A 27,770-nucleotide genomic window follows, 5' to 3' on the forward strand; every position below is an offset into this window, starting at 1 on the left:
CTTTTGGAAAAGTAAATTTGTTATTTTAAATTTTCATCCTTATTTGTAAGTTGAAAATACATTTGTTTTTCTTCACTGATAGGTTTATGCTTGAGAATTAAGTTATTCTGGGACAAAAAGGGAAATAATTCATGTTAGAATAGCCAGTTGTTAAAAAGGTTTCAAATTTGCAGTTTTCACGTATGCCAGTAGACAGTATAGGAAAGATAGTGTGATCTGAGATTTCAAATGCATTTCTTTAATTTCTTGTGTTGGGGCTTCTGTAGATTTCACAAAGGGGACGTCCTCATCACTGCATCAACTGGAACGATGACAGAAGCTGAAGGGGAGAAGTGGGGCCTGGTTCCCACGCACGCATATGCCGTTTTGGATATTAGAGAGTTCAAGGTTACGCCTTATAATTTTCTTACTTGTTTTCTTGGTTGATAAGATGTTACAGTATTGCAATGATGATCAGACTTTGGAGCCGTCTTATGAGGATAAACAACCTAGATTGCCATTAGAAATTAGGACACACAAAGGTGGGAAATGAAATTCAGTGACAGTATAGGTAGTGACAATAGAACAGGGATGCCATTACACCTTTTTCCTTTTCATAAAAGTCAACACTATTGAGACTAATACACAGCTCTGAAGGTCCTAGGTTACATGTTGGTGTTTTGGGCTAGTCATGGTAGAAAGGTATAGAAGATAAATATCTGTGAAAGGAAAAGGAGAAAGACGGCTAGAAATAAGAGATGCCATGGATCTGTGTGCACATGGATTCCTCTTCTGCAGTGTCTTTGCACACTGACAGGCTGTTAGACCCATTCTCAGTATGTTCTTGAGCTAAGGTTTTAGAATATGTGACTTTATTACTTCTCAGGTTATTGTTATTTTTAAATGAAAAACTGATGAGTTCTCTGCAGTAGAAGATGCAGGTGTTATCAAATGCCTTTAATTGAATACAGAGACATGGCCATTCAGCTAAAACAGTACTCATTATTTGTTCTTTAAACTAGGTATTAAGTTGGCACACAAAAATAGGTCATTTAATCTCATGTATTATCCAAGAAATCTGTGTGTAATTTTGTTATTATGCAGACATAATAGTGTATATACAGAAGCCTAGGCAATATGGTCTACTACACAGTTAGGCAACATTGTGTCTGTCTGTCTGTCTTGCTCCTAGGGCCTTCAGGAAGAAATGCAAGATTAAATTAAACACAAGAGAAAATGGCGCAACAAGAGACACAAGATATGTGAAGCTGTTATTAGCTTAAGGCACACAGTTTTACAATTAAGGCTTTTTTTTTTTTTTTCTTTTTGAGACAGGGTTTTGCCATGTATCCCAGGCTGGCCTTGAACTCCTAACCCTTCTGCTCAGCCTCCCAAGTACTGGGATTACAGGTATGTGTCACCATGTCTGGCTTCTTTTTTTTTTTCTCTCAGTAGGAGTATATTCTAAAATAATGACACACAACCCACACCCATACAGGGAGTGTATAAACTAGTGCCATAAATATTTGTTATTATTAGGTATTGTTCACTGTACATAGTCATATGTACTATACTACACTCTTTACAGTTGACAGTACAAGTACAATAGGTTTGTTTTTTACAAGCCTCACAATAAAAGAAAAACATACATATAAAAAAAAAAGATAAATAGGGCTGGAGAGATGGCTCAGTGGTTAAGAGCACTGATTGCTCTTTCAGAGGTCCTGAGTTCAATTCCCAGGAACCACATGTTGGCTCACAACCATCTTCTTGTGTGTCTGAAGACAGCTGCAGTGGACTCATGTACATAAATAAATAAATAAATCTTTAAAAAAATAAAAAAGGGTAAATAAAAGATAAAATTCTAGAACTCAAGAGACAGGATAGGAAGCAAACTAAAGGCCAGCCTGGACTACACAGTCGCTCTGAGATATGTAATAAGACCTTTCAAGGGGCTGGAGAGATGGCTCAGAGGTTAAGAGCACTGACTGCTCTTCCAGAGGTCCTGAGTTCAATTCCCAGCAACCACATGGTGGCTCACAACCATCTGTAATGGGATCCAATGTCCTCTTCTGGTATGTTTGAAGACAACTACAGTGTACTCATATAAATAAATAATATTTAAAAAAAAAGACCTTTCAAACAACAAACACATAATACTTAACAGTAATAACTGTTATTCATAATATTTTGGCCAGTGATTGTGTTGGGTTCAGTTTTAATCAAACAAGTTGCCTCGTTTATTTAGTTACAAATGTGTGTAATGCACTCTGACATTAGAATGGCTGTGATGTCACTAAGCAGCAAGAATTTTCAGATATATTATAACTTTATGTGTTTACTGTGGTACATAAGGTCCATCACTGGTCAAATGCTGTTGTAACACATGAGTGTATAGGAATGGGAGGCAGTATGAGCCTGCCACAACAGTAAAACTTTAAGATTACACTACACTAGCAGGCATGAGGTTGTAGATTAAATCCTCAATCCTTGGTAAAACTTTTATGATCTCAAGGCTTTATGAATTAGGCAGGATTCCAGCCCCAACCATGTTGTATAAAATTGTCTATTTCCTTAAACATGGCAACAAAATTGACTCCTTAATGTAAAGTAGGAAAGCCAAAGGTGTTCTTGTTTTAAAATGGCAATTTTCTACACACAGGAGTGCTGCAATTAGTGGTTACTACCCAGTCCTGAGCTCTATTTCTTGTTAGGTATCAGTGCAGTGTGAAGATAGTAAGATAGTAGCATGCGATTTAACTTTGGATAGAGAAACAACAACCTTTGTAGTTACAAATTATCACCATGAGTTGCATAGTATTCAAAATAAGCTGTGGCCCAATAATATATTTCATTAGCTGTTACTTTCTAGTTGCAGACTATAGATTATTACCCAGCTTGAGCAGATTTTATAACCTTTGTGCTGTCAGAGTTGATCTTTGCCCAAAGCCTTGATGGATGTTAAAATTGAAACTTTAACTAGTTTCTTTGTATCTGAGTTTGAACCTTTCTTGGGTCTGTCTTTTACTGAGTGGTTTTATTTCTGCTATATTTAATCTTTGAAATATTTACTCAAATCTGACGTTTTTCTTCCTTCCGTCCTTTTCTCCTTCTTCTTTCTCCCCGCTCCTTCTTCTCCTCCTTTTTTTTTTTTTTTTTTTTTTTTTTTGTTGTTGCTCTAGTTGTCCTGGAACTCAGACATCTGTCTGCTCTGCCTCTGCTGTGCTAAGATTAAAAGGCATATGCCACCATGTCCTGTCAATTTTCAATTCTGACTTTCTTTTAGTAGGCCTGTAAGACTTCTTTTTGTAGATAGTCTTAAAGCTACAATTTCATTTGTAACTTTTTCCACTTAGGATTTTCTTATATTAATACATTCCAGAGAGAGAGAGAGAGAGAGAGAGAGAGAGAGAGAGAAAGAAACACGCACGTGCCCGCCCCCTCCCATGCACACACCTAACATTCTCGCATAATCTGTGATCTTCATTTCAGTTTTCCCTATTCCTTTGAGTCATTTCTATGTCTTTTCCTGGTGGGAATGTTTCTTACTTTACTCTCAGGCTCATCCATGGTTCAAGCTCCTTGCTTTTCAGTCCACAGAAGCCTTGCAGCAATTCTTACCTGTCTAAGGCTTTCTCCATGGCTGGGAATACCTATAATTAGGATGCTGCAGCATGTGCCAAACTCTCTAAATTCTCTTCCTTTTCTTCCTCTATTCTGAGTTAAATTGCTGTTTTTCTGTTTATCAGTAAACATCTGCAGCCATATGATGTTGATGTTTCTGATGCCTGAGATATGCCTCTGAAAAGTTTAGCAGAATTTTCTATTCTTTCATGTTCCCCTTTTATTAAGTGTTAAGTAATCAAAGTCCATTCTAAGAGTATTATAACTGTACATAAGAGTATATTAAGTATGTGGTAAATTTCTTTGTTGTTGAGTGTTTTGTTTTGTCTTTTAATATAGGGGCTGAGATTTATTCAGTTAAAAAACCCTTGGAGCCATTTACGCTGGAAAGGAAGGTACAGTGAAAATGATGTGAAAAACTGGACCCCAGAATTGCAAAAGTATTTAAACTTTGATCCCCGAACAGCTCAGAAAATAGATAATGGTAAGTATCTCTTTAATTGTAATGCCATTTTAAGAGTATGAGGGGTACACAGGTGTATGTGTGTATATGCATATATGCATATGAAGGTCATAATTCAACACAGGGATCTTCTTCTCCACTGAACAAGGAGCTTACTGATTGGATAAATTGTCTAGCCAGCAAGACCCCAGGATCCACCTGTCTTTGCCTCTCCAGCACACACTTTTATGTGAGTGCTGGAGATTGAACCTAGGTCATTATGCTTGTTCAGGAAGCACCTTACTGAGCCAACTCCCCAGTCAGTCAGCCAGCCTGCCTGCCTGCCTGCTTTCCTTCTTTCCTTCTTTCTTTCCTTCCTTCTTCCCTCCCTTCCTCCCTTCCTCCCTTCCTTCCTTCCTTCCTTCCTTCCTTTCTTCCTTCTTTCCTTCCTTCCTTCCTTCCTTCCTTCCTTCCTTCTCTCCCTCCCTCCTTCCCTCCCTCCCTCCCTCCCTCCCTCCCTCCTTCCTTCCTTCCTTCCTTCCTTCCTTCCTTCCTTCCTTCTTTCCTTCCTTCTTTTGTGTTTTGCCTGCATGTATGTATGTACACCACATGCGTACAGTGCCTGCAGAAGTCAAAAGAAGGCACCAGATCCCCTGGAACTAGAGTTACAGATGGATGTGAGCCACTGTTTGGGTTCTGGGAACCAAATCCATGTTCTCCTCAAGAGCAGCAAGTGCTCTTAACCACTAAGCTATCTCTGTAGCTTCTCTAGTCCTTAATGTCACTTTTAAATAACCTGTTTTCAAGATGAGATGTACTTAACTGTCTTAAGAGTCTTTTTTGTTTTACATATATAGGTGTTTGCCTACATGTATATCTGTGCACTGTGTGTGCTTGGTGCCCTTAGAGGTGGATCCCTAAAACTGGAATTAGAAAAAGCTGTTAGCTATCATGTGGGTGCTGGGATAGAATCTGGGTCCTTTGAAGAGCAGCCAGTACTCTGAGCCACTGAGCCTTTTTCCAGTTTGCTTAAGTTATTTATTGCTAAAATTTTTTAGATTAACAAAGACATTTAATTTTTAGGAATATTTTGGATTTCCTGGGATGACCTTTGCCAGTATTATGATGTAGTTTATTTGAGTTGGAATCCAGCTCTTTTTAAAGAATCAACTTGCATTCACAGGTAAGTTTTATACATTTCAGACTATGTTTCATAATATTCTCTACATTTGAAAGATTTTAAAATTTTTAAAAATTATGTGGGAATAGGAATGGGGCTTTGTACATGAGTACATGTGTCTGGGAGACCAGAAGGTGTTAGATTCTCTGGAGCTGGAGGTATAGACAGTTGTAAGCTACCCAGTGTGGGTGCTGGGAACTGAACTGTGGTCATCTGCAGGAGCAGTACGTGCTCTTAACCACAAGCTGCCTTGCCAGTGCCTATTCCCCACATTACAATTTTCAAATCATCATCAATTCAGGAAGATCATGAACCCCTCTTTTTGTCATTCCCATTGTCATTGTTTTTGTACTACTTTATTACATCAAAACCTTTTTAAAGGATGAAACAAAGATCCTGATAGCTGTTCTGTACACACCTTTAATTTCAGTACTTGGAGGCAGAGGAGGCAGATCTCTGGGTTCAAGGTCAGCCTGGTATACAGAGTGAGTTCCATGACAGCCAAGGCTACACAGAGAAACCCTATCTTAAAAACAAACAAACAAGCAAACAAACCTGATAGCTTAATTCCATTTGAAATACATCACTATCTAAAGTAGTGTTTACGAGGTTAGCCTGAGCTGGAGAGATGGCTGAGCAGTTAAAAGTTGTTCTTGTAGAGAACCCAGGTTCAATTTCCAGTACCCACAAAGTGGCTCACAACCATCTGTAAATAATTCGGGGGATCTGATGTCCTCTTCTGAAATCCACAGGCACCAAGCCAACACATGTAGGCCAAACATTCATACAAATTATACATGTAGGCCAAACATTCATACTCCTACAATAAAAAAAAAAAAAAAAAAAAAAAAAAAAAAACAAGTAAATATCAAAAAAAAAAAAAAAGATTTTAAAAACGTTTAGCTTCATGAGAGATTTACCATTGATGTCTTTTTGTTTACTTTTTAGTACCTGGGATGCTAAACAAGGACCTGTGAAAGATGCTTACAGCCTGGCCAATAACCCCCAGTACAAATTGGAGGTGCAGTGTCCACAAGGGGGTGCTGCAGTTTGGGTTTTGCTTAGTAGACACATAACAGACAAGGTATAGATACCCTTCTAATAACACACCCACCATTCAGAAATTCTTTCAAATATTATTAACTGTTAGGGCCATAATTTTAACACTATCTAGTTTCATTTATATAGGGGCTCTGAAAATGTTTTCTCAAGTAAATGAGTATCATTAGGTAGATTTCCTTATATTTTATTTTACTTATTTTTTACTGTTCTAGTCAATTGGAGGGGACTTTATTTGGTCCCAGGGTAAATTTCCTTATTTTATAATTAGATATTTAAGTCTTACTCAGACTTCTCTAACGGAGCAGCTTGCCTTTCAATGAGAATATGATGGTTGATACGTACTTTAAAACTTATAAATATTAAGATTAGTATATGCTGGAAGAGATTTGGAAAGTGGGTCATTAGTTTTGATTATAGAAAGGCTAATTATAATCTTAATCATTTACATAGTAGTCATTCATTCAGAAAAGCATGGCTTCTATAGAACTAAACAGCTGAGGTGCTCTTGAAAATTAGTTTTCTAAACATTTAGAGAACATCTTGAGTCCATTTTCCTAACCATTGTGGATGCTCTGTGATTTTAGGATGACTTTGCAAATAACCGTGAGTTTATCACAATGGTTGTTTACAAGACTGATGGCAAGAAAGTTTATTACCCAGGTAAGTCCTGCTGAGTATGTGTTGAAGCATTCTTAGATAATTGAGCTGGACAGGAAAGGCTTTCATATAGATGGCATGGAGAAATCAATTATAATTATGCGGTAGACTTTAACAAAACCCAGCAAAGCAGACTGGATATTTAGGTTGATATATATGTAAAACTTTTTAATTTTGAAACTCTTAAAAATTTGGGCTTATATATTTTTGTACATAGTCATTAGAACTTAATTTTTAAAATGTACAAAGGTTTATAAATCACCAAAAGGGAGCAGAGGAAAAATGACATGGTCTGATTTTGTCTTTTTAAGAGCATTGAATTTCTTCTAAGCATTTATTAATTATAGCCCCAAAGGAGACAGTTTTGAGAAATGGTGGTGCTTGACCTTGGGTGGTTGTAGAGTAAGACCAAGAGGGCAGGTTTGAATTTTAGTAGGATCATATAAGGACTTGCTGAGCTGATGGAGGGGACCTGGAAGCAAGGCTGACTCCAGGTTTTTTCTGTTTGTTTTATAAGTAAAAGTAAGCTGTAGTAGTTACTGAGATGGGTAAGCATTGGTCATATTGTAAGATTTTGTTACAGAGTAAAACCAGAAGTTAATTTGGGGCTTGTTGCATTAGGGGCAATAAGATTTCCAGGTAAGGATGCTAAGTGGACAGTTCATTTTTGGGTAGGGATATGAGGTGGGGGCTTGAGGTTCAGCTTGATGAGTCTGGCATAGAGGTAGTAGCATCCGAAGACTGACTATATAAATCCCTTATATAAATCTTTCTGAAGAGAGCTGTAGCTAGAGCTGAATGCCCAGGACATGACCTTGAGCTTCTCATGCATCTTTAGGCTGGGCAAAGGAGAGTTGGTACTGTTAACTAGAAAACCTGGTCAGGATGCCTTAGCAAAGAGGAAAAGAGCACACCTCTGTCGCCAGCTGTCTGAGAGGTCAGAGAAGAAGATGCAGCTGGACCTACCCTCTTGTAGTCATTGTTGACCTTGATGACAAAAGGTTGTCAGGAAGGTCAGGCTAGAGAGGATCAGCATCGTCTGATGTTTTGTCAGTCGTAGAGGAAAATATGTGTGCTTCACCATTGCACTGGTCAGGGCAGGCATTAAACCTTACCAGTCAGTATCTCTCAGTTCTGTAGTTGGCATGACACACAAGGTCCAGTGGTCAATACCAAGTCAAACTAGCTAGTTTCAAATGTTGATCATTATATAACTAAAAAAACACACAAATATGTTCCTAGCATGAAAATTTTACATGGTTTTATAATTTGAAATATTTACTACTACTTTTACTTTTTAAATGTAAAGGTTTCTTTTTCTTATGGTTTCTTAATTGAACCGTGCTCCCCTCTTTTATGTGTAGTGATTTTTTTCAGGATTCTTCTAGGGTACAGTTTTATTTTCATCACACTAGAATAGGCAGTTTTACTCTCCATTAATGAAAGAATAAACAGAGACACAAATTAAAAACTTAGCCCATGGGCTGGTGAGATGGCTTAGTAGATAAAGGTGTTTGCTGACAAGTTTGACATCCTGAATTCAATCCCTGTGACCCATATGGTGGAAGTGGAGAAATGACTCGTTACCCTCCATGTTGGGTGTGCAGACACAAATCCCTGTTAAACCCTTTAAAAAAGCCTGAGAAAAATCCCCACCAAATCATCAATTAGTGAAAGGAAAATAAGAGCAGTCGTTATGAGAGACTTTAAGAAGCTAGTGTAACATCCATAAGATTTATTTAGTTCACACTGGGGAGTGGGTAATGTTAATAGATACGTTTATATGCTCTTTTTGTATCTTAACAAAAGCTAATCCTGACTTTGAACATCTTTTCTGTAAATGTGCTGTCTGTGCAGCTGACCCGCCTCCATACATTGATGGGATTCGAATTAACAGCCCTCACTACTTGACTAAGATAAAGCTGACCACACCTGGGACTCACACCTTCACCCTAGTGGTTTCTCAGTATGAGAAACAGAACACGATTCATTACACGGTCCGGGTAAGAGTCATCAACCATGAACCACATAGTGACAAAGTACAGTGATATGATGTGTTCTGCTTTATATGTGGGACTGCTTGATGAGTTTTCTCTGAGATAGGCTCTTACTATGCGTGTTAGGCTGGCTTTGTAGCCCAGGCTGTCTTGAATTCATATACTCTGACCTCAGTTTCCAGAGTGCCAGGGAAAAGATTTTATTTCTGAAAATCATTTTCTACTTTTGTATTTTTATCAACTAAATAATTATGCTTTCTGAAAAAATGTGAGTTGTGCTGGGTAGTGGTGGTACACACCTTTAGTCCCAGAAGCAGGTGGATCTCTGAGTTAGCATGACCTACAGAACAAGTTACAGGACAGCCAGGACTACACAGAGAAACTGTCTCGAAAATCCAAAACAAAAGTTGTATTTTATTTTGAATAACATTTTGAATGAACACATTTTCATAGTAATAGTTTATTTCTGAGATGTAGTAGATTAATAAATGCAATTAAATGACAATTTTCAATAGGGCATGGTGGTGGAAGCGGCACACACCTGTAATCCCAGAGGCAAGAGAATCTCAAGTTCAAAGCTAGCTTGAGACCTCATCTTAAACTTCCTCAAAACAAAAACAATTTTTAACTGTTTTTAACTATTTTAACAATTTTTAACTATTTCACTGTCACATTGCTGGGAAGGTCACTGTAATTTTCTTGTATATAGGATTGTCACATATAAGAAATTCAACTTGGATGGATTTTTAATGATAAAAGGCATTAAGAATTGTTTAATATTTCTTGGCTCTTCAGTCACAGAAGCCAGTTGTCCCAAGTCATACACTGTGACAGTCAAGACAAAATCCCCTGCTTAGTGTGACTTGATCCCAACTAGTATTTGAGCTGTAGAATACATAGATCCAGTGTGTTCTGTGGTCATTTTGATTGTTCTGGTGATGTTTCTCGGGATGATCTTCGCTGAGCCTTCCTATTTTTCTTTTTTTAATCTAGGTATATTCAGCTTGCAGCTTTACTTTTTCGAAGATCCCGTCACCATACACCTTATCAAAACGGGTAAGAAAGTCTATAGGTTGTAATCTCACTACTCTTTTTAGCCTTTAGAAGGCTAAGTAAGTAGACACTCATTAAGTAAACACTTTTAGGAGTGTTACAGAAATACAAGGGAAACAACTGTCTATTTTGGTCAGAATACAAGATCTGTGTTGTGAATACAGCGAGCAGTAGTATTGTTTCTGTGGAAATAGAAAACATGTAATTCTAGAGAAAGAATTAGCTAGGTCTTTGCTTGTTAGCAGTCCACGTAGATGAACTCAGAGCATTTGAAAATAGCTTACAGTGTGGGTAAAACAGATGTTCAGAAGATTCCAGAGAGAATTCCTGGTAGGGAGAGCAATTTTATAATTGAGAAGTGGAGTATAGTAAAGCAGACTGTGTGGGTGAAGACTTCGACTGTCTGTGACAGTCAAGAATGGAAGACCAGAGTGGAGTCAGAATGTGAAGTTTTATTAACATAGAAACTTTACTTTACAGATTAACGGAAAGTGGAGTGGTCAAAGTGCTGGAGGGTGTGGAAATTTCCAGGAGACTCACAAAAATAACCCCATCTACCAATTCCATATAGATAAGACTGGACCGTTACTGATTGAGCTGAGAGGACCAAGGTTTGTATGAGTAGCCATGTGTGTGTACGCATGTGTGCGCGCTAGAGATTGAACCTAGGGCCTCATGTATGCTAGGCAACCACTCTGCCACTGAGCTTTCTCCTAAGATGTGTCCTCGTTAACTTAAAATCCTTTAAGTTAATGAGCATATGTTAAATCCGGTGTTTGGAAACAAATCTGTGCAGATGTAGGCAAAGAATTTAGGATGATGATGACAGTACTGGGCAGAGGCCAGTCAAAAGTCAGTGCTATGGAATTCAGCATCTACGCATAATAGTGGTTTGACCTATCTCACATCAGGGCTAAAGCTCAGATCTACAGATTAAATGTTGAAAGCAGACAACCTCTTCTAGACTGTACTACAGATGGATATCTGGTATGAAGTGCAGCTCAACACTTGCTTCTGTGAGTGATTCTCAGAATACCGTATGGGCCATATACCATTATTATTAGATTCTACTCCTGTTAGGTTTCCTCTGTTCTACAGGGTTTTCTGTCAATTACAATGCTGATATTTAATTTAGAAATGTATGTTAAGGGCTGGAGAGATGGCTCAGTGGTTAAGAGCGCCAACTGCTCTTCCAGAGGTCCTGAGTTCAATTCCCAGCAACCACATGGTGGTTCACAACCACTGTAATGGGATCTGATGCCCTCTTCTGGTGTGTGTGAAGAGAGCAATGGTGTACTCATATACATAAAATAAATAAACCTTAAAAAGAAAAGAAATGTATGTTAAATAATGATGTAAGTCTAGCCTGTAGTGATAACACAGTGCCTTTAATTCCAGCACTCAGGTGGTAGAAGCAGGCAGGTCTTTATGGGATTTGAGGCCATCTTGGTCTACATAGTGAGTTCCAGGACAGCCAGGGCTACTTAATGAGACCTGTCTCAAAAAAGCACAACGAAACAAAAAAATGTGTTTTAAGGTAAGCTTAATGCATTATTAGTCTTTATGGATTCAGCATCAAAACTAAGTAGAATCATGGGTTAAAGTAGTATAGATAATTTCAGAGTACTGTTTCTCTTGGTAAAATTGAAGCATATATGCATAGAAATGTTTTCTACAAGTGGGCAGTGGTGGCGCACGCCTTTAATCCCAGCACTTGGGAGGCAGAGGCAGGCGGATTTCTGAGTTCAAGGCCAGCCTGGTCTACAGAGTGAGTTCCAGGACAGCCAGGGCTACACAGAGAAACCCTGTCTCAAAAAACAAAACAAAACAAAACAAAATGTTTTCTACAAAGTGTATTTAAAACCATCTACTAATAGAGCAATGCTGTTTGATTTAACACTAGGCAGTACAGTGTTGGATTTGAGGTTGTAGCAGTTTCCATAATGGGAGATCCTGGTCCTCATGGCTTTCAGAGGAAATCTAGTGGTGACTACAGGTAATGTTGGCATTTTGTTTGTGTTCGGTATACACTTTGTGGGACATGATGGTCTACAAACCTTATTCTCATTTTCTCTGATTATAGGTGTGGATTTTGCTACTTAGAATTGGAAAACATACCTGCTGGGATCTTTAATATTATCCCCAGTACTTTTTTACCTAAGCAAGAAGGACCTTTTTTCTTGGACTTCAATAGTACTGTCCCCATCAAGACAACACAACTCCAATGATGGAGAACTCTCAGCTATTACTGGATTTCATACTTACCAGTCTTCAGCTCTTCAGACAAGGAGACAAATCATGACGGTGACCACCAGAATGGAATTAAATCAAAAGCATGTTACAGTGGAGTCTGGTGCTTGTTGTGGTGTTTGATAAGAATTTTAGATAGTCAGAATTACCTTAATCACCTGAAATACTGTTTACATGGTTTTGTGCATACAGAGTTGGCATGTACTTAGTAGCTAACTTTGTATAAATTACAGGTTAGATTCAGCCATCACTGTGAGATGCTTTTGCTAACAGGACAAGATGAGGACAACGAGGGCCACAGGTCCACTGAATGCAAGAGCAGGTTATGTTAGTGTCCTGAAATACTTACATTATGTTTCCTGTTTTTACAGAGCACGTATGTTTAGCCCGTTCATGTTGAACCCACCATACATCTTAAGCAACTAATTACCAAATGAATTATGTCACTGCGACTAATTTGAATTTTTCATTGTGTCTTTAAATGTTTATTGTTGCATAGATGTTAAGCTTTAAAAAGCACTGTTTAGCTTAGCATGAAGATGCTCAGGCTTAAGAATGAAGGTTGTCAGTGTTAGATGCATCGTCCATTGTAGAGAGAACTGAGGTATATTTACTGTTGCTGTTTTTCATTCTTAGCAGGTTGGTGAATGTAGTAATCAAACTGGCAATGCTAAGGGTTAGTGTGTAGGGTTTTTAATTGCTCTGTAGTCGGTGCTTTCATCACAGGGATTTGGGGAGTCCTTGAGAATGTAGTGTATATGGTGATTGAGTTATACAGCATTCATAAAAAGTGAGTGGTCAGGAACTAGTGTTTACATTAAAATCATCAGTACAAAATGATGCTCAAGGTTTCCAAGTTCTGGAAAATAGGATGGGATCTGTCATTGTCTCTACTTTATAATTACAAAACTATTTCTACTGCCTTTGATTGAAATAAAATATTTATACTTATGGAAACTGTATGTAGTTTAATGTCCAGAACTTGATTTATTTAGTCTCATGTGTCCCTGTAAAAGAAGACAGACATGCATAGAAATACTTGCTTCAAGAATAAAACCAATGAGATTTCATTTGTCTAAAATTAGGCACATGAACTTTAAATATAAGAGTTAATTTCTGCTCTCAAAAACATAACAAAAGGCTGTGAGGCAGCTCAGTGCCACAGCACTTGGCTCAGGCCCGGGTTCAATCCCCAGCACACATACACAACTCATACAAACAAAAACCCAGTAGAGAAGACCTCTATGTAAAAAGTGTTGACTCCTGTATACAGGTAAGGCTGTACACTCAACACACACTTTCCGAGTACCATAAACACAGAATAGAGAAATAGCCAGGAGTTTATTTTTACTATGAACTTAATCACCTTGCATACTCTTTTTAATCTTCTCATCGGCATTATTACTGCCTTTCACAACAGGGCAAACAAGCCTGAACTGTCTTGCTTCAGGTTCATAAGCTTTAACTCGGGCCCTGATTCAGTGCTGCTTTCTATTGGGGACAGCAGGCTGGAATTGGTAGTAGGAATGTGACTCTACTGAGCCAGAAGCACCTTTGTGGAGACGATTTTTAAAATGAGAAATAGCTAGAGAGAGGCGGGTGGCTCAGGTATCTAATTTCAATAGACTCATAGATGTCTAGACTTAAAGAAGAAACTTCCCCCCTTGACACAATAAAGGAAATTATTCAGAGAAGGGGTTATATTCTAGACTTAGTAGTACATGGTTCAGTACTGTGGTCATCTCAAAAAAAAAAAAAAAAAAAAAAAAAAAAAAAAGCCAAATGTGAACTGGAGGACCAAAAACTGAAATTAGCTAAATTTCAGAAATGGTCACTTCAGAGACTGACAGAGGAGGCCAGGGTGGGAGAGAGAGTCCCCAACACTGCAGAGGCTGAGATGACAAGAGTGGCACTGACAAGTGTGAAGGGAGATGGGTGAGGAGTGATGATGAGACAGGAGCCAGGGTTGAAGGTCATGCGTCCCTCCTGCGTGGGAGACAGTAGGAGGCAGGCTGATGGGTGCGGGGAACTGGAGCAGGAAGGCGTGTTATGAAGCCCCAGTGCCCAAAGGGAATTAGCACAAAACTTCCCAACACAAGAAGAAATAGCAGACTAGACAGCTTCACCTCAGAAAGCTGACAGGAAGGGGAAGTGAGTGCCTCACTGCAGGGCACAGAGCAGTTGAAAGGGCCCTCCACTGACTCTGAGATGGACTAGTAACAGGAAGCACTTCATCCCACGGCACATTTCAGTATGTAGCGTGGACATTACAGTCTAGTACTCTCAGATTTCCCTTAGAAAAGTACTTCAGTGCCACCTGGGAAGCTTTTAAAAGGGCCCAAGTATACCTCAAGTTAACTAAATCAGACTGAGTCAGATAAGACCATAAAATAGTATGTTGCCCCTACCCCTAAGACTACGCTGACCAGTGAAACTAAAAACCTCTCTTCTCGGGATTGTCACCTGGAGCTGCCTGCCTGTCTCCTCAGTGTTCACCTTTGTAACAGCAAAAGTGGGAATTCTAATTCAGACCTTGGTATTTGAGCTTAAATTACCAGGCTCCATCACCTTACCTGAAAAGGAGAGCTGATGACCCCAGCACCTCATGGTTTTTCTTAACAAGGCAAGAGGAGAAGACAGACAACAGTGGGCTTTCTCATTGGAAGTCACAAAGTCTTCTCAGCTTTTATTACACTCAAGGTAGTAAAACAAGTACAAAATAACCTTGTGATAAGGATACTGTGTCCATCAATAAAAAAGGAGAAACCACTAGTGTATGAAGAGCTGTACACACATGGCTAAAATTAACAGACAGTTTAAAATGGAGGTTGGGTTTTTTTTTTTTTCAGAAATAGATTAATAAAACAGGACAAATAAAATGCAGTACTCTACATGTGCATAAGCAGAAACTCTAAGTCTAGACACTACAATCAGCATAACAGGTCATCGCTCTATTTACCAACCATGCCCATCCCCTCCTAGCTTTAAGGACAGCTTCCTCTCTAAGGGATACTAGGTGCAGCATAAACCTTAAATAATCTCAGGGTTTGTAGAAATTACATCTACAGAGAAATGAACTCCTTGTCAGTCTAGATAGACAATGGCAACCGTTCCTCACATGCACTTCTCTTAGAATAAAGCGCCCTGGCTGGCAGGCTAAAGTCAGGCTAAGGCCGGGCTACAAACTGCCCCAGCCACAGCTCCCCTCTATGCTACCTATGTCCCCGCTACTTTCCTCCCCATCCCCGCATTGGCATTCACCATTCCCACCCCAAAAAGTGCAGTTCATGGTAGCTTTCCTAGGAAACGGTTCAACAGGTTTCCCAGAAGACATGCTTCTTAAAGCCCCCTCTGAGCACCAGAGGTGGTGATGGGCAGTGTTCCTGGCACTGTCGTTACACTTTGACTAGGTCACAACAGTGTGTTCTGAACACTTGAGTTTTTGTTTGTGTGAGTTTTTAAATTATTTTGGTGCTCTATGATACAATGGCGAGAACATCTCAGTTTCCCCAAGTAGAGGGGGAAGTGGGGATAGAGACGCAGGCTGGTGACCCCAGTCTGGCTAAGTGTCCAACTCGCCATCTGGCTCAGGTCTTTCACAGAAACTAGTTATTGCTTCCACGCTGCCGCTACAGGGAATGCTCTGCAAAGGCTGTGACTCTGGTCACAGTTTACCTGCAATGGCTCTGCTCTGAAAAACACACCAGCCCAAGAGCTCTTACCAGAGGGAAATTGTTTAACCCTCAAGGTCACTGAAACTCGGTTAGTGCAGTTTAGAGTAAATGCAAACTATTTGGCTTATGTTAAGTGATTATTGGCACAATGTTCTTGAATTCCATGTATAAATATGATCTGCACATGGGCCATAGCCCTGGGTGGATCAGCCAATCTGCACCATTTTTATGTCAGCAATAATTCCATCTTTTCCTTTTGAGCACTGTAGGGAGAGCTGCTTCACGCGGGTTTCCAAGGCCTGGCCCTCCAGGGACATGCTGCTTTGACTCCTGCTCCTGCCACCGCTGCTGCTGGTGCTGCTGAGAACACGGTTGTTGTTGGCTTTGTCACTCATTTTATTCTCAGCCCCTTCTGCTCTGTCCCCTGTAGAGAAACAAAGATTGCCAAATAGGAGTGGTTAGTTTCAAGAGTTCCATAGGCGCCAGCATCAGCCACCTGAGTCCTCTGCCATTCCTGCTGCCCACCATACATCTCAGAGGGTTCTCCAGCACTGGGTGACACACTGCATTTACTCCCTAATATGTATCTTTAGAGATGAGATGTACCATTCTCATTTTGTAGCTAGGAAGCAAACCTCTCCAACAGGGACTTAACAGTCCTCTTGGCCTTAGGACAGATACGGGACCTAAGTTCTGCTTGATTGAAGCTGGCCAGGCAGAGTGCCAGGGACCCCAGAAGAGCCCTTGAAAGCAATCTGAGAGATCTACCCCACAGTATGTTCTCAGAGATGCAGTAATGCACTCCTGGACCCCCAAGACCTAGCAAAGGGAGACCTGACAAAGGTATGGACAGTGAACAAGCTGAGCTGCAACCTACCTCGTTCCACCTCACATTCAGGGGAGGAGGCCCCACTGCATTCACTTCGAGGACCCAGTATTGGGAACATCATTCCGAATTCTGACAGGGACACAGGGCTGGGCAGATCCAGGCTGCCGGGCCTTGCCACTGCAGGGAACTGGTCAGGCATTTCAGATGGACTTGTTGGTCCTGAACTAAAGCTGGACACAGACTGGGTTTCCGAGTCATCTTCAGACACCAAGTTGCTGCAGTTGTCATCTTCAAAGGCTTCTGAAGCCACTGTGATGAGAGAGAGCATCAATCCCATGGGATCAGCTAGATAGTAGCCCAGTCCCTTAAATGCTTGCAGACATGCTCTCTGCTGGACATGCTCATACAGCATGGAGTCTGCAGAACCTACAGCTCTCCTGAACCTGTCTGACCAGCAGCCAGAGCATAAAGGAAGCAGCCTGTTTAACATATACAAAGGCCAGCACTCCATCCCCAGTCCTGAAGGAAAAGGGAATTAGAAAGGAAGGAAATGGGAAGATAAATTCAGACTCTAGCCCTTTGTAATATATCCTATTCTAGGCAGTCTCAGAAGGAAGATCTTCAGTCTTCCTTCTGACCTAAGCAGCAAGAGCTGCTGGAAGGGCAGTCCTGCCTGGAATGTAGACCTGATCTCAAAGACACCTCAAAGCCTGCCTAGACCACTGTTTGCTACAAAGAACAGTGTTCCTTTCCAGGGCTCTGCCTGAGCCTGAGTTTGTTGACAGAATAACCAAGGCTCAGAGACAGGCCTTCCTTGTTTTCAAAGCCTCTTCAGCCTTCACTCTCACAGTCCAGATCCTTCCTAGTTCCCACTGTGCCTGTGACATCTTTAAACATAGCCTAGCATTCCAGAGAGAATTGTTACAAGTACTGTGCCACATGAGACAGGAAATGGGCCCAGATCTAAACTCATACCCTAACTCAACTGTTGACTGTGTGGCCTTGTAAGTTACCTGACCACCCAGATTCACGATGCTCTACGCACAGGATTAATGAGGTAATATATAAAGTAACTCATACGTAGTCATTGATTACATTATAGTTTCATTTCCCTTCAACCTGGCAAGTCAGCAGTTGTTGATGGCCTTTAAGAACTGCTGAGGGTAGGGCCAGAGGTGGCGCAGCGGTTAAGTATCCGCTGCTCTCTAGAGGACCCAGGTTCGATTTCCAGCACTTACATGGCAGCTAATCACTAATCCCAGAAGACCCGGTGTCCTCTTCTGACATGAGGCAATTGTGTGGTAGATATAGATACATGTGGGGAAAACACTCATACATAGAAATTATTTAAAAATAATAATAATAAGGAAAAGAAAAGGAGAATTGCTGAGGAAGAAGCCTAAGAACCACAATGGAGTGTTCCACAGGAAAGGAAAAGCTGCGGAAAACAGATTAACAGAAGCTGAGTCAGTCACCTATCCTTTCTGCACAGGTTATCCCTGAACAGAGGAGACCCTGGGGTCAGACCCCAGGGAGAGCTGCCAGGTGTCTCCTCAGCACCCTGGGTAGCAGAGTAGAGCCTGTCCTCATTATGCAGCTGAAGCAGCGAACATGTTAGCCCCTCTATCCACACCACTGGTGAAATGAGATCCGAATCAAATCTAGATCCCCAGTCCCTGTTACATCTTTACTCAGAACTCCTCAAAGCCTTGAATGTTCTGATGTGGACTGTCTGAGGGGGTGGAGGTGGAACATTTCCCAATCTCACTAGACCACAGAACGCTAGAATTCAGTAGTGATCTGATGAGCACTGTCCCACAAGAAACACCAAAACAGCCCGTGATGGGCAAAGGACAGGGGCTGTGGGACAAGACGGCCCTGAAAGCAGCTCACACACACTGATCCCTGCTGGCCAGACTCACCAGAAATGGCATCAGGCTCAGGTTTGCTTGCAGGCACGTTCTCCACTGAGGTGATGCTGCCCTCAGCCCCCACGCCACAGCCCCGAGGCCCCATAGCGTTGGAGCGCCGCCGCTCGTGGATCTCATCTGAGATCCTCTCCAGGCTCTTCAAGGCTGCCTTATACTCGCCCTTTGCCAGGGCCAGCTTGGCCTGAAGGTCATCCACTGTCTTCTTCAGTTGCTGGATTGGAAGATGGGGGACTTGGTAAGCCAAAGTGGCCCTGGATGTCCCCACTGATCGAGGGGCTACACGTGATTACAACACAAAGAACTTCCTGAGACACCCAAGACAATTGACTAAAGAAGGATCCACTGGCTTTCATTCATGGCTCCCCATTCAATGTGAAGAAAATCTGTACCATCTCAATCCCAGGCCATGTGACAGATGAGACTATGCAGAAATGGTTACTAAAAGACACGTAAGTCCTGCAGTCTCCTCACTTGGTTCCTGATAGACGTTCCCATGTCTGAATCACTTGTGGCGTCATTTACATTGCGGCTGCTGACCCAACCCCCAAAGGTTCTGACATAGGGTGGGGAGCCTGGGAACGCTACCAAATGTTCTTAGGGCAGCTGGTCCTGGGCACTCACAGACAAGATAAAGGCTGGTACAATACAACTCTCTGAGAGAGTGAATTCTCATCACTCCAGACAACACACAACACCCAAGACCATGCCGAGAACAAAAGTCTAGGCTTGTTTCTCCATTCTCCCCTCACAGACACTTAAGGCCTGTTACCACATTAAAGTTGAGTTTTGAATTGGAGGAGGGGTGGAGAACAAAATATTAGTGACAAATACAAGGTCACACATACCTCAAGCTGGACGTAATACTTTGCCTTTAGCTCAAAATAAGGCCTGTAGAAGACAGAAAAAACACCCTGTAAGAATATGGTCTCATGAATTCTACATACATCCACTGCAGCTAGTCAGGTCGTTCAGGATATAGGTCATGGCAGTGACAAACACCAGCAGAGCTATTGGCTAACCCAAGGTCTCAGTGACAGGAAGTCCATCTTAAGATTTTGGATCCTGGCTTGTTTTGCTCTGTAGGGTGGCTGCTTCGGCCTATATATAAGAAGATGGGGGTGAGGTATAGGCTGCTTAAAATACTCCCACTGCTGAGACCAACTATGGAAGAAAGCACCACCACCCCGACAGCTGAGCACAGCAGGACTGTCTCAACCTCACATCAGGCCTCCTGTACAGTGACCAAGGCTATCGGTGTCAGACAACTAGTAGACTAATTAGGTTACAGGCAAGGAAAACGACAAGTCCCATGCATGGACTCTGGGTCAGACAGAAGAGCTGGTACTTTGTAGCAGCTTTGGTATCTGAGCTGTTCCTCCCCCATCACATTCCTAAGTCCTGCATCTGTAATTGCTGATGGTGACACTTTTCAGGATTCCGTTGGTATATAAGGAAAATCTGAAACTTGGGCATAAGCTCCCTTTAGTGGCCAGACAACACCAGTGTAGAGAATATGTGGTAGACGTATGAGATGTCCAGACGTATGAAAGATACGAACATGTGAACGTGAATGTCAAAGATGGAGAACAAGGCAGAGTGTGACCAAAGCAACGGGAAGGCAGAGTGAGCCCACTGGAGCCCTGAAGTCATTTCATGGGGGCACAGACGTGTGTAGGCAGACAGGTGTCACCCCAAAAACCATGCAAACGTTGGCAGAATGTGACCACAGGAAGTCTGTTTCCTTAACCACGTTAGTGATGAGTGAGCAGGGTGTGAGAGAAGTGTACAGAGGGCACCAGGGATGTTAAGACTCCATGGACTCACACCAAACAAAGCAACCTGTGTGTAAGGCTGCTTTCTCAGCCTTAGGGGTGGAGAGGGGTTTCCAGGACCCCCTTGCCCACCATGTCCCCCAGAAGGTCATATATACTGAAGGACAGTGGCAAACACTTAAACATTTTCTACAGATGGATGTATACATGTATGTTGGTGAGATCAGGCAGAAATCAGGGCAAGCCCAGGAGAAGACACAGGGTAGTACAGAGCAGAAAACCAACCCCCTGTCTTTAATAACTTCTTCCTCTACTTACCTGGACACAGGGCTTCTGTCAAACTCCTAGCTGCCCAATCCAGGAGGAGCAGACATATATTCTCCCAGTTCTGACTCACTGTTGGATCCAGCCATCAGAGTCCTGTGCCTTTCTCTTGGAAGCCCAGGGAATGAAACAGGGACCCTGTCTCCCTCCAGCCATGTTTTCCCACTACAACTGTTACTTTGTCAAATGTAGAGGGGTCTTAGGGAGAAGAGCTTAGGAAAAGCTCCACTTAGCCAATCTTGTAGCATCTCATCAGCTCTTGATCCACAGAGACCTTGAATGATGAGCAGAACTCACCCCTAATATGCTGATAGGTAAGCTGAGGGACACGACCTTGTCCAGCCCCCACCAGCTACAAACCCAACAGCACAATCTGAGTTCTCCAAAGTAGAGCCTATGAGCTGGATAATGGTTTGCTTTGGAAATTCCTTTTTCTGTGTCACCCATGAAAGTCCTACCTGGAGCAATTCTTGCCTCCTGCCAGCATCCCTGTCCATGGCAGAAGCTGCAGAGGGTAGGACAGGGGTGGGGTGGGGGGCGGTGTGTCACATACTACTACTGGGGAACAGGACACTAAGCAGGGAACTCCAGGGCCTACATTAAAGCACTTGCTCAGACAATCCCTTGTGAAAGTACATAAAACACAGAGCAGATGTGGAAGAGCTGCTCCCCGCAGACTTACTTGGACTTGTTGATGGCTCGCTTGAGTTTCTTCTCCAGCTGCCGCATGCGGCCCATGGCGGCGTTGTACCTGGCTGCTGTCTCCTTGTGCACCAGCTCACTCCTTGTCTTGGTCTGCTCAGCCTCCATAACCTTCCAAACAGCAGCAGAGACAAGCCAGGTCAAGCCTAGAACAGTTGCTGGCTCGTACTGCACATACTCATTTCATTTAAAAGAAGAAGTTCCTTGGGTAAATCAACAGGAAGACTGAGATTAAATTTCAATAAAATAGGATCTGTTCTCCTCCCACTCTGTTCTGTTAAAGCCTGTCAGATAACAAACCCAAGTTGGCTATGACAGTGACTAGGAAAGAAAATAGAAACATAAAAATCTTGAGAAACCATTTGAAATACTCAGATTCAACCAATATCTACTTTTTTCCTTCTCCGGCCTGCAGAACTTGTGGGACCAGCCTGATGGACAGGCCAATGGCCAAACAGCCCAAGAGCTACCTAACTAAAGAACATCTAGACTGAAAAGTATCAAAACTCGCCACAAATGCCGAAAAGCCAGCGGGGCAGCCTTTCCTCAGATTAGCTAGGCCCGGCATGCAAAAGGGTCAGACTTTACATTTAATCAGTTAAAATTAAAATGAAACAAAGTTGTTCATATTAGAGTTTGAGGTTTGAAAAACTCCACCATTGAGAGAAAGGCAGCGTTCTGGTGGAAACACGGTGCTAACCCTATTGATAAACCAACAGCAAGAGGCCTGAGTGCCCCACATCAAGGAGAGACGTGGGACATGCTGGTCTTCCTGTCTTTATGAAGCCTCAGATTAATGCCTGATCTGAGAGAACCCACACGACAACTACTTTCCCTGTCTTCTACTTATAGCCATACTGTGCTACACAACCAGAGGAATGGCAGCGAGGTTAGGCAAGGTCACAGGGTCAGTCTCTGTTAGTGAGAGGAACAGTGGGGGCCCAGTGGGACACAGTCCTTGGACCCTCTGTTAGAGACCCACAGGACAACTTTAGAAAGGGCTATCATGTGTGAAACCCGAGGGTAAAGAAGCACACAGTTACTGGCATCCTCTGACCTAGTCTATGAGACAAGCTGTGCACACGCTGTGGATAGCAGAGCTGGAGGGGCTGCCCGTTGGATCCAGATCATGAGTGAGTCCCAGATGCCGGACACTGAGCTACAGAATCTGATTTACACTCCTGGATGCTGGGTTTTGCTTTGACCCAATTGTTCTTATACCTTTTTTGAAGAAAGTATTTAGCTTGTTTTTGTGTGGTTGGGTTTTATTTTATTTTATAAGAATCCACAGTTAAAGAGACTTTGGATATGTAAACATAAATCTTGAAACTCTAAGTGCTGAAATTTTTGAGAATGGGACTCTGATAATGTCTTTTAGATATATTTATTTTTATTTTATGTATGTGAGTGTTTTGCCCGCATGTATGTCTGTGTACCACGTGAGTGCCTGTAGCCTGCAGAAGCCAGAGGAGGGTGTTACATTTCCTGGAACTGGAGTCACTGGCAGTTGTAAGCCACCAGGTAGAACCTATGGGAAAGTAACCAGTGCTCTTAACTGCTGAGCCATCTCTCCAACCCACCATGGGACTCTGAAATGTTTGACGACATTTTATTGGATTTCTTTTGTTTTTGAGAGTCTTACTGTGTAGCCCTGGCTGACCTAGAATTCTGAGATCCATTGTCTTCGCATCCTGACTGCTGGGATTAAAGGTATGCATACGCAGCACACACCTGACTCTGGCCTGTATTTTACACTGTGACACTGTGGTGGCTACTCCTCCTTGTCAACTTGACTCTGTCTGGAATGATCTACACTCCAAAATTGGAAGGCTCACCTGTGATCCTGATCTTGAGGCATAGTGGCTATGAACAGTTTAGGCCCAGGCAAGGTAGTACACGCCTTTAATCCAGATCCAGAAGTATTAGTACACCTTTAATCTGGGCCACAGCTTCTGCTGCAGACCTACATAAGGACATTGGAAGAAGGAAGACTCTTTCTCACCTGATTGCCTTGTGGGGCTGAGCAACTGCTAGATCCTTGGGCTTCCGTTCACAGCTGCTGCTGACTATCATTGGGGAGTTGGACTACAGACTATAAGTCATCAATAAAATTCCCTTCCTATATAGAGACTACCCATAAGTTCTGTGACTCTAGAGTACCCTGGCTAATACAGATATTAATAAGAATTCTTGGAAACATGGTTTAAAAGTGATGTGTCAGTATGTCAAGTTGACAGGGGCCAATGGTGCTGGGTGATTATTGTCAGCTTGACTTAAGATAGAGTCACTTGGGACGGAGTGGCTCCCTCAGACTTTTTATTGATTGATTGCTTGATTGATTGATGACTAAATCCAATTACTTAGAATCCAAAGATTCAGAGCTAGTATAACATAGTAATCTCTTTAATCAGGTAAAAATCATGGCCATGGTAATAATTTATACTTATATAATAATATTATGCTTTTACCTTATTAAGATGTGTATGTTTCTACTGACAAAAACTAAAGAGTCAGTGAAATGATCCCTAACAGTATTCTGCTATACTCATAGATCAGTGTCCAGCCCAGTCATCATCAGAGCGGCGTCCTCTGGCAGCTCATGGAAGCAGATGCCGAGACCTACAGCCAGCAGGCAGAGTTAGGAAACCTTGCAGAATGGTGGGAGGGAGGGCTGTAGAAGCCAAAGGCGTCAAGGACACCACAAGAACGCAGCCCACAGAATCAACTAGCAAGGCTCACAGGGACTCACAGAGACTCAAACAGCAAATCAGAGTCCACATGAGCCTGTTCCGGGCTCTGCATACACACGTGGTTGTTTAGCTTCGAGTTTTGTGGGATTCCCAACTGTGGTAGTGGGTATTGGCTACTTAAGCCAATTTTACACCAACTCATGCTCAGGGACGGCTTTTCCTGTAAACTCTGCATTCTCTGTAAACCGTGTAAACCCTCAAGGTACACACGTGGCCAGGCCCCGGCCCCAGACTGTCCAAATGGCCTCAATGGTTAAAAAAACAATTATTATGGCGGTTCCAGCCCCTCAAGGTGGGAGAGTGGCCAGGCCCCACCCTACAAGAAAAAAAAAATCCCACAAATCCCTGAGCTTGTCTCAATCCCAGGTCACCCTGGAAAGCCCTCCACCCCAAAACCCTATACAAACCCTGTGTTCTGCCTGGGTCTCTGCTGCTTCTCTCCCCTGAGCAGGTAGCCACCCTCCTGGGATTCTCCCTCCCCCAAATGTGAGGTCTGCTGAGTGGTAGGGCTGTGTGGTGTTCCTTGGCTCCTTACTGCCAGAATACCTTTCCCAGCAGAGCTGTAACACGTTCCCTGGAGCAGGGGCTAGAGCAGAGCTTTTGCAGGGGAACCTCCCACTCCGTGCAGAGCTGTAACTCGTTCTCTGGGGAAACCATTCCCCCACTGGAGCAGAACTTTACACTTGCATTGGGGAAACTTTCCCAGCAGCTGGAGCTGAACTTCCATAGGGGAAGCCTATGGGGGAGAAGCTGAAACACGGTGGGGGTGTCTCTGACTCTTTTGCCTGCTCTTGGGACCCTTTTCTCCCTACTGGGTAGCCTCTTCCAGCCTTGCCAGAAGGGGCTGGCATCTTGTTATACCGTATTCGCTTGGTATCCCTGGAGGCCTGCTCTTTTCTGAAGGGAAATGCAGAGGTGGGTGAGTGGGGGTGGGTATTGGGAGGAGGGGAAGTGGGGAGGCTGTGGTCCGGATGTACTGTAGGAGAGGAGAATAAAGCAAGGAAAAAGAATAGTAAAGACAAATGTGATGTCTATAAATGTGGAATAATTTCTAAGAGAATGAGGAGGGTGGAGAGTCACGCCAGAGACACGACATGGTGGCTAAGGTGACTCCTGGGGATAGAGGAATCCTTCCCTTTTTGATTTCTAACACAAATATTACATTCACAATGAAACAAAACCACTGAAAGCATCCCGTGCTTGACACGTGGGGAAACAGCAGTAACTTGAGTCTAGTCTAGCTCTTAAGCTTTTACTGAACTAGCGCACAACCTTTATGAACAATGAAAACCCCACGCTTCTCAGACAACATATCAGGTGTGACTCGTTCTGTGTGGGAAGAAGATCTGTACAGAACAGAACGGGTGCACTCGAAGCAGACTCAACTGAAAACCTGCAATTTAAAGAACTGAACAGAACGTGTCTCCTGGAGAAGCAGGGCCTGCCCAGCTCTACGCTGGCTCTCATTCTACCTCAGCTCCCAGGCTGCAAACAAAGGCTCGCTAACTGTAAGCACCGAGAGAGCCTCAAGCACTTGGCTGCATTGCCAGTACCGCCTTCAAAGTGACACACGTCAGTATTTCTCACACCTCATTAGGACACATTGCTACACCTTGTCACACCTCACCTCTCCACCTATACAACCCTAGCTCTAAAAAAGACACCTCCACTACCACACACAGAGCTACCTGCCCAGTGGCTACCAAGCATGTCAGTCACCATAGTATACTGCCTAGGCAACCAAGGAACTCCTCCATCTGTATCCTAGAATCAGCCATAGCTGTGTGCAGTGATGGGGGGAGGGGCAGGCATAAGGGGGAGGCAAAGTCGGGGCCCACGGACAGAAGCTCCACCAGGAAAGTGGGAACAGCACGGGGCAACAGAGATGGCGCCACATAGGAAAGCCCCTGCTGGTCAGGGGTTTAGTCCGGACTCTCTACAAGGCTCACTTGGGCCTTACTGCCACCACTCCCACACTTCAGAGCCACCTACACCAATCAAGCACCTACTAGGTGGCTAGGAACAAGAGGCCAAACCTGGAGCTGATAGCCTAGCAGGGTATGAGTGCTCCTGAGGACGTATTATCTTCCAAGGCCATGTGGGATCCAGGCTGCTGGGATAGCTCTGGTCGCTCAGAGAGTGTGGCAGCAGAGGTGGCATTTGGAGGGGAGGGTGTCTTAGTATGTGGCATTTCAGGTAGTGGGTGGGAGGACGCATGTCACTGGGTTTTGTATTTGTATTTGAGATTTGTATTTGTATACTGTATCCCCCATGTATCCCCATTCCATCCGACACATGGCACATGTAACCGCCATGTCCAGCTTGGAGGAAAGACTTGAACACACAAAGATGGCCAATGAAGCTTTCCTCGTTCCTCTGAGCTAGAGGGCAACAGGTGAACTAGGCTCAAGGAAAGAGCTGTCTAAGATGATAGAGGTCTCCTCCACTCAGCTGGTTTAGAATATTCTACCAACATGGGCCTTGCCCTGGGGCCCACCCATAGCCTCTCGGTAAGCTGACACATCCATCCATGTGGAGAGGAGAGCATTCCGTCTCCTCATAGCCTCACTGGGACGGGCATAACGTGGCTCCCCTCCCCTACCAGACGGTTCTCCCATCCCAGCCTTCTTGGACATCCTGGAGGCCTGGAGGAGAGACTGGCCATGTGTTGTCCATTCCTCTCCAGGAGCCCCGCTGGCAGCTCATCAACAAGGACTGCCTTCCTGTCCAGGCCACACTCCCCCTCTTCCACCATCTGGTCTCTTGGAGCAGACGTCAAAAGCCAGTTCTTTCCCAGGCCGCAGCACTCCTGTCCCAGACGATATAAAGCCACTGCCTTCCCCAAAAGGCGGCTTCAAAATCAAAGCAGCCAAGGGGAGGAGATGCCTCTGCCCTCAAACCTCTCTCCCGCACCCGCCGAGGAGCAGCAGGCACTGAGCCCTGTGCCCCAGGGAGGTGGCTCAGCTGCAGACTTGGCACTGTTACTGGAACCCCTTGCTGTTCCCCAGCACTGAGCTGAGAACTGTCCCCACGGCCTGCGTATGCTATTGGGTGTGTGACCACTTGAGAACACTGGGTTCCTGACATCTAGCCTCAGCCCCTGCTACAGCTTCAAGTGTGGCCCTCTAATGTCACAGGAGACAGAGATATGGCCTCAGGAGAGGAGCATGTGGAGATGCAGGCGGAGACAGTTATATGAAGCTTCACTCCTCCGATGAAACAGGCTTCCTGCTATCTTCAGAAGCCAGCCAGTCCCTGCATGCTCTTCTGCCAAGGCAGTCCAGCACATTGGCCCCAGGAGGCCTGGGAAATGGTCCCCATGAGCCCCACTGGGAGAAATGCTCAGTACAGTCAGAGGGTCACAGTCACTCGCGCTATTTCAGAGCCAAGCATGAGCATCCGGACTGCAGGGAGCACTGGCTCTGTATTCATCAAGGAGCCTGCTCTGCAGGCCGAGGCTCTGAATAGTGTATAGTGAGGGAGGGAAAACTCATGGTCTCTTGGGAGTATTTTTATGTAGGTTTTTTTTTTTATTCTGTTGCCT

General features: G+C 43.3%; 2 protein-coding genes across 7 annotated transcripts in view; one reads left to right on the plus strand and one right to left on the minus strand.

Annotated features, from left to right (window-relative positions):
* Capn7 (calpain 7) overlaps window positions 1-13,201 on the plus strand; it is a 36,268-nt gene extending 23,067 nt beyond the window's left edge. For 4 of the 6 annotated variants that reach the window (XM_034497921.2, XM_076931407.1, XM_076931408.1 and 1 more), the window contains 10 exons: window positions 267-387; window positions 3,943-4,087; window positions 5,129-5,228; window positions 6,174-6,309; window positions 6,872-6,947; window positions 8,802-8,947; window positions 9,935-9,997; window positions 10,475-10,605; window positions 11,898-11,990; window positions 12,078-13,201. In XM_034497921.2, the coding sequence (XP_034353812.1) occupies window positions 267-387; window positions 3,943-4,087; window positions 5,129-5,228; window positions 6,174-6,309; window positions 6,872-6,947; window positions 8,802-8,947; window positions 9,935-9,997; window positions 10,475-10,605; window positions 11,898-11,990; window positions 12,078-12,222 (1,156 nt within the window). In that variant the 3' untranslated portion in view covers window positions 12,223-13,201. The remainder of the gene's footprint in view (window positions 1-266; window positions 388-3,942; window positions 4,088-5,128; window positions 5,229-6,173; window positions 6,310-6,871; window positions 6,948-8,801; window positions 8,948-9,934; window positions 9,998-10,474; window positions 10,606-11,897; window positions 11,991-12,077) is intronic. The other 2 variants (XM_034497923.2, XM_034497924.2) reach the window with 2 other exon arrangements.
* Window positions 13,202-14,903: 1,702 nt separating this feature from the next.
* Window positions 14,904-27,770, minus strand: part of Sh3bp5 (SH3 domain binding protein 5) — a 63,753-nt gene continuing 50,886 nt past the window's right edge. The window contains exons 5-9 of the mRNA XM_034498793.2: window positions 21,457-21,587; window positions 19,524-19,566; window positions 18,670-18,889; window positions 16,796-17,056; window positions 14,904-16,342 (exon numbers count right to left, since the gene is read on the minus strand). Of these exons, the coding sequence (XP_034354684.1) occupies window positions 16,125-16,342; window positions 16,796-17,056; window positions 18,670-18,889; window positions 19,524-19,566; window positions 21,457-21,587 (873 nt within the window). The 3' untranslated portion in view covers window positions 14,904-16,124. The remainder of the gene's footprint in view (window positions 16,343-16,795; window positions 17,057-18,669; window positions 18,890-19,523; window positions 19,567-21,456; window positions 21,588-27,770) is intronic.

This window comes from Arvicanthis niloticus, chromosome 3, assembly GCF_011762505.2.
Source record: "Arvicanthis niloticus isolate mArvNil1 chromosome 3, mArvNil1.pat.X, whole genome shotgun sequence".
Lineage (NCBI taxonomy): Eukaryota > Metazoa > Chordata > Mammalia > Rodentia > Muridae > Arvicanthis > Arvicanthis niloticus.